At 36.1% G+C, this 14,295-nt stretch overlaps 1 protein-coding gene across 1 annotated transcript in view; it reads right to left on the bottom strand.

The window, feature by feature from the left end:
- Positions 1-672: 672 nt before the first annotated feature.
- KCNC4_2 (Potassium voltage-gated channel sub C member 4) overlaps positions 673-14,295 on the bottom strand; it is an 80,610-nt gene continuing 66,987 nt past the window's right edge. The window contains exons 5-8 of the mRNA XM_051217790.1: positions 9,417-9,770; positions 7,161-7,403; positions 2,653-3,299; positions 673-878 (exon numbers count right to left, since the gene is read on the bottom strand). Coding sequence (XP_051064213.1) covers positions 2,812-3,299; positions 7,161-7,403; positions 9,417-9,770 — 1,085 coding nt within the window. The 3' untranslated portion in view covers positions 673-878; positions 2,653-2,811. The remainder of the gene's footprint in view (positions 879-2,652; positions 3,300-7,160; positions 7,404-9,416; positions 9,771-14,295) is intronic.

Raw genomic sequence — 14,295 nt, 5'->3', positions numbered from 1 at the left:
TCTTGTTCATTCTTCTGATGTCTGTCTCCATTTCTTGGAGAAATGTGTTCCTTGGTCTTCCTCTCCTCCGTTTGTCCTGAACATTCTAAGTGTGGGCTTACCTTGTCACTCGGCTGAAAGCTTTCCTCAATATGTGTCCTATCCACTCCCAGCACTTCTTCCTGATTTCCCCCTCCATTGGGATCTAGTTTGTTCTCTCCTACAGTAGATTGTTGCTGATAGTGTCTGACGAACCCATTCGAAGTATTTTACATAGACAACTGTTGATAAGCACTTGTGTCTTCTGGATGATGGCTTTCATAGTTCTCTAAGTTTCCGCCCCGTACAGTAGAACTGTGTTGACATTTGTATTGAAAATTCTGATCTTGTTGTTGGTAGATAGACAGTTGTTTTAAGTTCGAGATATTGTTCGATTGTAGATATGCTGCTTTTGCTTTGTCGATCTGCGCCTTCACATTTACATCAGATCCACCGTGTTCATCAGTGATGCTGTCTAGATATGTAAGAGCTTTTTTCCTTGATAGACCCTTGTGATAAATATTATGTGGTCACTAGTTAGATGTTATCAGTTCAGGAATCAATATCAGAACAATATTCATTCTTTTCGATGTATATTGCCAGGAACCACAATGTCTGTGATTAGGCTCTTGTGTAACTTGTACAATGACGTGTCGTAAACTTTTCATAAACGCACCTGAATAGGTTGGGAAATTGATTGGCGTAATGATGTGTTAAAACGAACAAGCAAGAAGATAAATTGTTGAATTATGCAGATGGCAGGAACAGGTAACCCAAATATTCAACCAGGCTGCTTTCTTGATGATCATCTATCTGTCTGTTACAGTGAAGTGGCACTATTTATGTCAACCTCAGCATATCTGGAAATATAAGATTGCATTCTATACTTATTTATTCGTTAAAATGAGTCTATTTGATTGAGATATAAACAAAAATTTTGAAATTCTTTGAAGATCTAAGTTACACAAATAATCGATATAGGACTATGGAGGTTGTTGGACCTTACTGAGATTAAGCTCCTTATTACCTACCACCCAATCTACACACACACACACACCTAATTTCAACTACACTACTTGACTTTACAAATGCATATCCACAAATTAATATACAGTGACAAGTTATACAAATTCACTTTGACCAAGATTAACTTGACATATTCAGATACTGATCAATTACAGGCTTATGGGGAAGATATGAGGAGATATAAGCAAACAATACCAAGTGAATTTAAGTTTTACCCCATTGCACAGGCTAGCAGCTATCAGGACTCAGTAAATAAATGGATAACTAGATGGCATTTAAAGCTAACGGTACTGAGTTCAAGACATGGAGTGAACATCAACCTTCAGATACAGGTGCATCCAACTGACGAGTTCCAAATAGGACGAAACGCGCGTCAAACTGAATTCCACTGCTAGCCACTATCTGTCTTTTCTTATAATGCTTGTGACTTAAGGCAATATCGAGACAATATGCACAGTATGCACATATACTAACAAGAGACTGATCAATTGCAGACTTAAGCAACAATGGAAAAATTCAAGCGAATCTATTATGATTTTGATTATACTAAGAAAATATTGTGTACTATTTCTTATGTACTATATAAGCTTGTGTTAATTTAATGTCGGTTATTTATTTACTCTGAAGAAGTGCGTTAGATCAAGTGACGAAACATTAGAAATACAATTTTTCTACTCATTGGAATATAATAAAAGTATATATTTATTATTGTTGCTTCCACTTTAACCTGATTTAAAAGAATACATTGATTTATATCAGTTTGCTTAGAAACACGAAAGAACTATCTTACATGTTGTTATTGTTCTGCATTATGATATAATGTTCAGATTGGAAAAGGGTAACTTAGACCAACTCATGAATTCAATGAAACTCAGCAATTCCTACAACTCATTACTGATAATAACCAACTAACTGTCAACCAACAACAAGATCAGATTTTTCAATACAAATGTCAACACAGTTCTACTGTATGGGGCAGAAACTTGGAGAACAATGAAAGCTTTCATTCAGAACATACAAATGTTTATTAACAGTTGCCTATGCAAAATACTTCGGATCCGTTGGCCGGACACTATCAGCAACAACCTACTGTTAGAGAGAAGAAACCAGATCCCAATGGAGGAAGAAATCAGGAAGAAGCGCTTGAAATGGATAAGACACGTATTGAGGAAAGTATCCAAGTGCGTCACAAGGAAAGCCCTTAAATGGAATCCTGAGGGTCAAGGGAGGAGAGGAAGACCAAGAAACACATTACGCCGGGAAATGGAGACAGACATGAAGGAGAATGAAACACAATTGGATCGAACTAGAAAGGAAGGCCCAGGACGGAGTGGGATAGAGAATGCTGGTCGGCGGTCTATGCTCCGTTGGGAGTAACAGGCGTAAATAAGTAAGTAAATAAATAACTACTCTTCATGTAGGCGAATCTTATTGAAAATTATAAGCAACATAAATGACAACAAATGAACTATCCCATCAAAAATCGATTATTTTTCATTAATGATAACTCTTTTTTTTTCTTCTTGGAATTGTAATATTTTTATGTAAAATATGCATGGTTACAGGTGAAATAAGTACCCTCACTGACCCACCCACCTATCAACCTACCTATTGACCTATACAATGAATATCATATAAAGATTTTATATAACTGATTACTAATGTAAATAAGATCAGTAACAAGTATATAGATATATATATGCATATTATGATTATTGATTCAATTGGAAGGCTTTTTTTCATATTGTTCATCCATTGAACTATTCTTCATATTTCATTTGTCGTATCATCTTGTTCATTGGTTTGATCAATGGATGATGATGTACCAATCCATGGACTTGATAATAAATTCATATTCTTTGTATAATTATGTGTACTATATGTTATAATATCTGATATATTATTAGTAGTAATATAAGTAGTATTATTATTAGTAGTAGTATCATTATTTTGTATATTTAATTGTTCATCAAATATAGATGGTGATTGAGGTAATAATTCAGAATTACATGTAATCGATGAAATATATAAATCTGTTTTACTATTATGAGTTATTAAAGAATCACATTGTTGTCGATGATGTTGATGATGATGTTGGGTTTCATATTGTTGAATTGAAGTAGGATTATGATTAGATTGATATTCTGTATGATATGATAAATGACTTGATTTACGATGATGATGATGATGATTATCTATAGTTCGTCTTGATGGTTTCATTGAATTGACAGGATGTCCACTAGAGTTAACTGTAGCTAAATCATAATAAAAATGAAAAGGAAAATGCTGATGATGTAAATTTGAGACTGATGATTCGACAATTGGACGACTTCTTATAAACAAATGATTATGAATCATTTATATCTGGTGTTATCTATACGTATAATGAGAATAATGCGATGAAACAGATGGAATTATGGAATATAGATGAATAATAGCTCTGAAATGGTACGTCCGAGGGTGGAGAGAGTTAGCTCTCCCTCTCGAAATGCTCTCACATGGTCACGTGCATACAACTACTGATAGGGAAGTATTACTCACTGCCTTCTCGCGCCACAGGTGTTGTTTACGAAATTGACAGAACGGAAACCGAATATCCGGAGCTTTAACCGGGTTGGTGGACACAAAGAGTCTACCTAGGGGAATCGGAAAACCCTGTGACCAATTCAGTGGTGCACATGGGCTTCAGGATCCTCAACGAATAAATGGAGTATGAACCAACAGCTGGCCACCGACTACCATGAGACTGTATCTCCTTACGTTGTTCCACTATCTTGTGGATCAGACGTTTAGGTAGAAGGCTCCGGGTGTGGCCTCCTATGAAAACCACCTGTTTCGGCTTGAGCACCCAAGCAGTACCATAGCCGACACACAAATCAAGTTACTTATGTGGCGCATATGTATTCGCTGCTTCTTTGTACCAATATTTATATGTTCAAATAAATAAATAAATATAGTTTCGGTCGAATAGTTTCTTTACAGATATGCTTAACTGAATGCAGGAATTTCATATCTTTCAGTAAACATTCAATCAACAGAACTACAGGGTTTGAGTCCAATGGTACAATTTTAAACCTAACTATCATTTGTAACATAATAATAAAGTAACTATTCAATGCTATTGACAATGACTATTTCCACAGATGACATTTTAGAACTACAATAGACATGGTTTCTTATATTTTGAATGTTTTAACTTGTGGGTTCCTACCGCAATCAATTTATAACCTAATTATACCGCCAATTGGAGAACAGTGATTTATCGACCGGACTAATGACGCATAAACTCATACGAGCAGTCTAGAGTACTTATCGATCCTGCTTCCTGCTTAGCCCTGTTTGTTGAGTACAGAACATCAATCTCAGCCTCTGTGATATGAATCATGTATTTCAAACATACTGGGTTTATATATGCTGGGGACATTAGTTCCCCAGAACTCACTTGTTTGGCTGTTTGCGGAATAGACTTCCCCATTCCAAGCTTGGACTTCTTCCTCTAGTTAACGGACCTTGGACGCATCAAATAGCTAGCTTATTGATTTTTTGTCACTGAGTCTTTGTTCCGTTCGCAGTCTAAGTGAACTCGTAACCGCTTCAAACCTAGCAAATTTGGCGACGTGGTTGGCGCAAACATGGATCCTGCTAAAGTGGAATTATTTCTCGAGCAGTAGATGAAACTTATTCAGATGTTAGCAGATGCAAAGCTTACGTCTAATACTCAAACAAGCAGTTCTAATCCTACTACTACTGTACCATCAGTTGATGGTATCGCTAACAGCATCTCCGAGTTTCATTACGATCCGGAATCCAATGTCACGTTTGATATGTGGTTTCGACGTTGCGAAGACTTATTCAAAGTTGACTTTGCTAATCAGGATGATGCTTGGAAGGTCCGCTTGCTGCTTTGAAAATTAGGTCCTAGTAAACTAGACAGGTATTGCAACCTAATTCTGGATGCGCACTGCTGAGGAGTTCCATACTAGGGCAAAACGACCGTCCAGTACTTCCAGGTTTCCCATGGTAATCTAGCTTCAATTGGCTCATGATTTCGACTAGTGAAATTTCTAAAATCTCCACAAAACCTTTTCAGATATTTCTTTATTGAATCATTAAAACATTAGTTTATCTCATTCTTTCATGAAGTATCACTGGCAGCCTGGCAGCATTGTTTATCGAACTCTCTGTTCTAGGGCAATACTTCTCAGTTGTTTCTAGTTGTTATCCATTATTTTCATATCTAATTACAATTTTCAGAATTCCAAGTTAGCACTTGCCTTGTGATACAGTTCCATGAATTCTACAATGCATATCTTTTTCATTTCAAACGTCTTTTCATGATTTCCTACTAAATTGTAAATTGATTTGTTCTCTTCCACAGTACGTTATTTCTCATGGTAATAGACCAACGGACATTGAGTATCTTGCGTAGACAGTTGTTTTTAAATGCTTGTAACTTTTTGATGATGGTTGTAGTAGTTCTCCAAGTTTCAGCTCTATACACTAGAACTGTCATGACGTCATATCGAAAATTTTCACATTGAAATTGATTGATTGTTGTTTTGAGTCCGATATGGCCCTCATCTCTCTTTCTTCTGGTAGTTGACTGGGTTATGAAGGCCTCGACATCTGGGGGAAAGCATGGAATACAATGGACAACTTGCATGCAAATAGACGATTCGTACTTCGCAGATAACTTGGCTCTTCTTTCCCATATGCACCAACAAATTCAGGTGAAGATAATCAGTGCAACAGCAGTAGCACTCAATATACAGAAGGCGAGACCAAGATTCTCAAATATAACACGGAGAACACCAACCTAATCACACACTCGATGGAAAAGCTCTGGAAGAAGTAGACTTACACATGTCTCGCCAGCATAATCGATGAACAAGAACGATCGGATGCAAATGTGAAGGCAAGGATCAGCACAGCAAATAAAACATTCCTACAACTAAAGGGAATATGGGACTCAAAACTAATGTCAATGTATATCAAAGTGAGAATTACCGATACGAATATCAAGATATTTCTACTGTACGGAGATCAAACTTCGAGAACTACTACAACCATGATCAAAAAGTATGGGTATTTCTGAAAAATTGTCTACACAAGATACTCAATTTTCATTGGTTGGAAGTCATTGTCGACAACCTATTATGGGAGAGAACAAACCAACTTTTAGTTGAAGAGGAAATTAGGAAAAGACGATGGAAGTGGATAGGACACATATTAAGAAAATTCTCAAACTGTATCACGAGGCAATCCGTAATCTTGAATCCCAAATGGAAATGGAAAAGAGAAAGACTAAAAAACAACTTACTCCGAGAATTGTTAGCAGACATAAAAAGGGTTAATAACATCTAGGAAGAGCTGGGAAGCGTCGGCCGTGAAACAGTTGTTTGTAGAATGATGGTTGGTAGCCTATGCTCCTCCATGAGTTGTAACGCGTCAGTAATTAAGTAAGTATGCCTATATATAGTGTTATTTACCAATTGTAGAGGCAGTTACTCACTGAAAACAATGTTGAATGATCGTGCAATATCATGAATTGGTTGAAGTTAAACATTAACACCACTGAATGCCGGTTCAGTGATGTAGAGTTTAACTGTTCACCCACAAAACCGAAGGCCCTGGGCTCGAGTCCCGCGTGTGGACTGTATGGACATTTCAGTCTTATTAGATGTCAACGGTTGACAGTGAAATTCTTTGACCAACACGCATTTCGAAACTGTACTCACTTCAAAAATATTAAATTCTATCTACTTTAAAACTGTGATGTTTAGTTTATTATCTACTGAATTTTATTACCTAACGGCTACAGTTATTTTGATGGAGTATTGTTCTTCGAGCTGGATGGTTTGGTCGTGAAGCTTTCATCGTTTTTCTGAACGACATCATCATTACAAACTTCAGATAGAAGACTTCTATCTATCCACCTGAGCTACAAATCTTCTCCACCATCCCAGCTACACTTATGCACATCACATGTCCCAGTTAATGAGTAGTATATTCAGTCAATATTTTGAGTAGTTTCTTAACTTCACTTCTAGTTTAAGTGGATTATATCCCTAAATAATCTGTCATATAAACATTTAAGTAGTATATTTTCAACTTACAACTTTTTCGTGATCTCTCTGTAAATTGTAATTCTGATTTTAATGATTTACCAATTGATTCACAATCATTATCATTATCATCATCATCTATTTGTTCCAAAGAGGAATTTGATGCATTTATCAATGCTGCACGTCTAGTATGTATACCATAAGCACACTTATATTGTTCATTTATGGGGAATTCATTTGAATTAGAAAATTTTCTTCGACTTTGATAATTTTCTTTAATATGTGTAAAATTATCTGTAAAAAAAGAAACGTTTTGTAACTAGTCTACTTAAATATTTATTTAGTAGTATATAAATAAACGTAAAATTTTCAGACTTGATCAATTTTTACATTATACTACTGTTATTAAGATTACAGTTTACCTAGAAACATTTTGATATATTTAGGACGAATTAAGTATATAAATTGTAGCCACGAGTTTGCAAGATCGCTCATTACCACAAAACTGAAAGGGACTAACTAGTTTCCTTAGTTTTTGTTTATACAATTGAAGGTTATTATTAGAAACCTAAAACGTATGGATTGTAATATAACATTCACCTCTGTTTATCATCTAAAGAAACAATCCAAAATGTCTAAGCTTATTAGTTACAAACTATTGTTACTTTAGTCTTTGAACTAATTGGTTTAATTATGATTGAAATTACTTTATGATCTTAATACTCTAGAATCATCTAAGCACATGCTGTGGTCAATAACTATGAGGACACCCATAGATGAACTCGAGGAAGCTCTAAGAATCTGAGAAAGAGCCGAGGATATTCCATCTAATAATCTTTTGTGAGAAAATTCCAGGACCTCTACGTGTAGGTCGCCTATTGGACAAATGCTAGTGACCCCTTGTATAAGAATCGGAGAACTATAATGATGATTTCGATTTTACTAAAAACGATATATACCTGATAGTTTTGTATCATAATTGACACTGTTTTGGAGTAGCATACCTGTCACTTATCTTTTGTTTTCTCATTTGCGACTTGTGGGGTTCTAGCGTTCGAGTTGCTCAAGTTATACGGGGTATATTAAGAGTCTAAGTGCTAGCTATAACAATAACAAAATGTGTAATTATCCAGTCAGTGTACATCATGTACTTCATCTCTTGAACGTTGGTTATTCAAAGCATTTTGATCTACGTCCTAACTTTTGAATAATTTCCAATGAAATTGTCTAGTGCTTCTAACAAATTGATAAATTAGGTCAATGTTAATTTCTGGACTGATTGCCGGCTGATCTCAATGTTAAGCTTCATCTAGTATGCTTATAATCTTCTTGATATACAATTTCTCTGAACTAGCCATCATATGTAATCCAAAACTAATTATTGTTATCTCCATAACCACTTTGAGTAATCTTTTCTTTCCAAGGCCCTTAAATGCCCTGGTACTGTCGAGAGTGGGGAGAGTTCGTTCTCCCTCTCGATATGCTCTCACATGGCCACGCGTATATAGCCCCTGCCATTGAAGTTCTACTCACTGCCTTCTCGCGGCGGATATGTTGTCTAGGGAATTTAGAGGACGAAAACTGAGTATCCGGAGCTTTAAGCGGGTGGGCGGACACTGAGAGTCCACCTAAGGGAGTTGTGAAAGTCTGATTCCAAACCAATGGTGTACATGAGCTTCAGGATCCTGAGGGAACAAATGGCGTATGAACCAATCGTTGGTCCCCGGCTACTATAGGACTGCATCTCCTGGCGTTGCTCCACTGCCTTGTGGATCGGACCTCTACGTCAAAGGCTAGGTGTTTGGCCCCCTAAGAAAACCACCTGCTTCGGTTTGGGCACCCGGGTAGTATCCCAGCTCTCACACAAATCGAATGATTTATGTGGTGCATTTCTATGTGTTGCCCCCTTGTACCAATATCTATGTCTCCAAATAAATAAATAAAATAACGTGTATACTATTCATGAATGAACATTGATGAGGAATTGAAACTAGGCAAAACTAACTTTCATAAAACAAATATTCATTTTTATAAATTCATATGAACTACATTTCTGATTGAGATCATGAATCGATTGATTTTGGACCACTATTGAAGCACTGAATGACTGTTTCGTCCTACTATAGGACTCTTCAGTGGTAGTGAGCATTCACAATCCCATCCACAGGATTCTAACTCAGGACCTTCAGTCTTATACGCGAACTCTTATCCTCTAGACCATTGAACTAACCGGCATTCAACAATGTTATTATCTAATCAAACTACATTTTTGCAATAATAACTCTTATCAATGAATTAATCTGTTACCTGAATATTTAGCTTTCGCAATAGGTTGTGGAATTTGTGGTACAATACCTTTGGCTAAATTACTTAAATTAATTGTATCATTTGTATAACCGCCGCCACCACCACCACCACCACCACCACCACCACTACTACTGCTATGATGTATTAATCCATGAATTGTACTACTTCCAATTTGATTTGATTTATGTTTCGGACGAATTGCTTCTACTGGTAATATACGTCTACGTTTTTTTGGTAATTTTGATCGAGCTAATGTATGTGAATAAAACATTGAGAAATTGGATACAATTACTGGTACTGGTAATGAAATTGTTAATACACCAGTTACTGCACACATTGCACCAACAATCATACCTAAAAATAGATAAAAGGAAAATACAAATCAAAACAATCATTGAAATAGATATATACATGGATCTTGTACAGATTCCTTCGATAATAGTTGCCAGAATATGAAACTGTTGAATGCTACTACTGATTCATCTTACTCGGAACGGAACGAAGAATCAAGCAACCAGAGATTCGATAGGGTATACTAGTCCGTTGTCCCCGACTCAGCTAACTTGATCCAGAAGTCTTGGTAAGACATAGAAAGTGTATTCTATAGACAACTAGAAGATATCAGGTCCATCAAGCACACAAATCAAGCGTATTATATACAGAATGTATATAATCGATATTGCCATGGAAGTTTTTTTAAACATTTAATCGATAAGTTCGTCAATCGACTATGTGCGTGGGTGGTAAGAAATGCCCAAGCATACATCTGTATACAAGCTCCACAAAGATAAAATTACAAAATATGAGTTTTTGGGGGATCTAACGTCCCCAACAGAAACATATACCATGGATTCCATTATGAACCACCATCGATCTTTCATTGAATCGAATTGATTATAGTAATTGAAAGCTAAAACATTGATGAGCATTATTAAGTAGTGGGGTCACTTCATTGAGTAGTATGAATGTCAGAAGAAAACATATGAAATGGTATAAGATCAATAATTAACTTTGTATATGGTCCTTTAACCACTAATGACTGGTAGTGTAGTGAACGAGAACAGAAGTGGGGGACAATCGAATGTATTCGAATACATCTAATAACCATACTGTCAATAGTTGATTTGAAAAACTTTAATCAGTTGTATTAAACTTCATTGTTCCTTCGTTTCTATAGGAATCATTCACGGTTCTAGTTCTCTTTACTTCGATCTTCTTAATCTTCTGTAGCCAGGCATTTCTATTTCGATTGATGATATATACTACTTATATTGTAGTGAACAGAACACAAGTGGGGACAGTCGAATGTCTTTAGCACAAAATTACGGAGTTACTTGGCAAAATAGGATAAACATATAGTGAAGGTACTGGGTACTGGGTTCAGTCTCGGAATAAACATCAACTCGAGGATGCAGGTACATCCATCTGACGAATCCAAAATAGTACAGAACATGTGTCCTGGATTCCATTGCCAGCCACTATTCTCATCTTTGTTTATAATGCTTGTGAATTAAGGCAATATCGAGGCAATCCATATAGGATACACAAATACCAACAAGAAATTGATCAACTGTAATCCTAACACATCAACGGTAATATTCAAGTAAACAATACCAAGTGAATTTAAACTTCACAAAATTGCACAAGCAAGTGGCCATCAGGACTCAGTAACTAAGTGGATAATGTGATGGCGTTTAAAGCGAACGGTCCTGAATTCGAGTCCAAAAGTGAACATCAGTTCTGAGATGCAGGTACATTCAGCTGACGAGTTCGAAATAGAACGAAACGCACGTCCTGGATTCCACTATTAGCCACCATCCATCTTTGCTGATAACTTGAAGTTAGTTATAATTTTGAGAGAGGTAAATCAACATTTTTATGCTTTAATTTCAGTCTAGTCCTTCGAAATGACGTCCGTCGATGATGTATCAACTTTCTATGTCGACCTAGAATTTATGAACCATTTTAATTCATTAGTGCACAAGCGCGTATTTGTCTACGTCTTACTGGACGTAGGAAAGATGCTGCTAGGGAACCTCTTATGGTCCTACTTAATGATCGTCAAACCAAGAATATATTTCAAGAATAACTAGAAAAACAGTTAGGCAGTCACATAAGTGATGCCCACCCCGAGGCAACGTAGAATGATATCCGAAAAGCTGTGGAAACAGCAATGATATCTGCTAGTATGGTAAACCATAAGGTTATCGTAAAGCACTGGTAGATGCTCGAAAACTCATCCCATCTGGCTCTGAACACGACGAAAAGTGGAGTCAGCTTAAGCGCAGACTGATAAGAAGTCTATGCAATGATCGTGAACAGTGGGGAGTAGTGAAACCAAGAGAGATGAAAAAGGTAGCAACAATAGTCAACAGCAGACAACTGTTCAGAGTTGTCAAGGAAACCGGTATTATGAACTCAACTCTTAGTGAAACTATAAACGTATAACTTTTGAGTCATGAACGTATTGAGTACAATAGAGAATTGATCTACTTTCTATTTTTGTTTTATTATAGGCTACTGAGTTAGGAGTAGTTCAAAGACCAAAAACAACGCTTTAAAGATTTGATTGTTGTCCATTGATGTAGGTGGACCCATCGATAATCGGACTAGAGAGAGAGAGAGAAGGAGGGATCATAAGGATGCTTTCCTGTAATTACAGATCGATCATACGTCACCTAATACAATTCAACCGAAGAAAGAAATCTGTTATTGTTTTCTTCCAACATAACACTATTGACCTTGAGACAGTAGCTAAGATCCTACTAGTCCACTATTCGTTAACTCCTTTCTATGCTCAAGACATAGCCATCAACCTCGAATATATTTATATTTCAAACAAACGTGATTTATATACAAACGGACTAATTTGTACAACAACATAAAATGAGAAACTACAATCATACATAAACAAGCCCATAGTAACTGTGACTTGGGCTAATAATGAGTAATAGACTGGCTATAAATGGTAAACTGTACTTGTAAAGTTAAATTGTATTATGTCACTAATCGATTCAAGTTAAAGAATGTCTAAGGTTCAATAACATATGAGGATTATGCATGTCCACTACTCAGGAGTCTTATACTATGATGAGACAACTGTCTCATGCTTTTTAGTTTTCAATGAAGGTTTAACTAATTTCAATTCATGGTTCAAACTAGAAAAAAAAAGAACTTCATTCTTATACTTCATTTTATCAGAAGGGGACTATGTGTGGATATTATAGTAATTTTATTAGTTGTGATCATCAGTTCATTGAAGGTAGACCATCATGAAAAACTTGGAAATACTAGACGGCCGTTTTCTCCCAACATGGAACTCTTCCGAAGTGAGCATCCACTTAGAAAAATAAAACCCAACGAAAGAAATTAGACTAGACTTTAGAGTTTTTTATTAGTCAGTTATTTATTCCATTCGAGCAACATTACTGTGACAGAGAACAAACCAGCTTCAAGCTGAAGAGGAAATGAGGAAAACTTGGAATTCATGAAAAGAAACGAAAAAGAGGAAGGCCAAAGAAGATATTACGTCGGGAAATAAGAGCAGATATTAAAAGGGTGAATAACAACTGGAAAGAGCTGAGAAGGACTGCACAGGACAGAATTGTATAGAGAATGCTAATGGGTGGCCCATGCTCTTCCATGAGCAGTAACAGGCCTAACTAAGTAGGTATTTTGTTCTTGCTCTTTTCAAAATGATAAAGGGAACCATGTGTATGAAATAAGTAAGTATTCATTGTTCAATGTTTAAGATGTTTAAGGTATCAGTCAGCCAGTCAGTCGGCTAGCTACAACGTAGAACCAGGCACATATATACATCGGTTCAAGTTACTATACCTCATTAGCACAAACAAAATGTACATCAAATTCATAGAAGTAATCAGTTCCATGGTGATAATATATGGAAGAATGGTATCAAGTGATTTTTAGCATTTTCTCTATTCATTTAAATGTTTGAAGAAGAGATGAAATTCTCATCATATTGAAATGTTCATAGAATATACATATAGATAGCTGCTAATGTTTGAATTGATATACTTAGTAAAACGTCTGTTCTAATATGTCAGTCAGTCAGTAACAACGTAGAATTTCGTACGTACGTACATCAGTTCGAGTTGCTACACCACATTTGCACACAGATACAATTGTCAATTCAAACCCCATAGTGATAGAGTTGTTAAAAGTATAAGCAATAATCGGAAAGATTAGGGTTTGAAGATGTTATTCAAGCAGTATAATCCAGTGAAATAAATTTGGAAAGAGAAAAAAGGCTGACATGAAGAATTCAGGAGATTAGAATTTGGGATAACACAAAGAGTGGATGCACCTGCGCCATTGCAAACGATTTTGAGCCATGTCATTCAGTGTCTCTAACCATCGGTTGCTATCGTCTCGTGGATCCCAATCAGACACTGTACACATACCAACATGGCTCAAACCACTAGTCAGTAACTTCATGGATTTGTGCCATGCTTTGATTTGGCCGCAAATAACTTCCTTCCATCATACTCCTACACCATGAAGCATCACACGCCGGAGCAGTCGGTGGTTGTGCATACGTAACCCATGTCCCATACATCTAAACTGATGAAGTTTCACAACTTCATCAATTGATTTGCCATCTTTACCTAGTACCCATTTCCTAACAACTACATTACTTACTCGATGGTAATTATATTCATATTATTTGTGTTCATCAAAAATTATCACTAGACTCAAGCAATAACCTAAATGATCAAGAGTACTACAATAAAAACTTTTATGGCCCAAGATCTAATTCCAGTTAGATTGTATGAATGATTGTTATCGAATTATCAAAATATACATCTCAACTATCCCCTTATATAATCACGTTAGAGAATATAGCTGAATTAAATAA

Source organism: Schistosoma haematobium, chromosome 7, assembly GCF_000699445.3.
Source record: "Schistosoma haematobium chromosome 7, whole genome shotgun sequence".
In the NCBI taxonomy this organism is placed as follows: Eukaryota; Metazoa; Platyhelminthes; class Trematoda; order Strigeidida; family Schistosomatidae; genus Schistosoma; species Schistosoma haematobium.
Note: the sequence above shows the minus strand (reverse complement) of the source record. Positions and strands in the feature narration are given on the sequence as shown.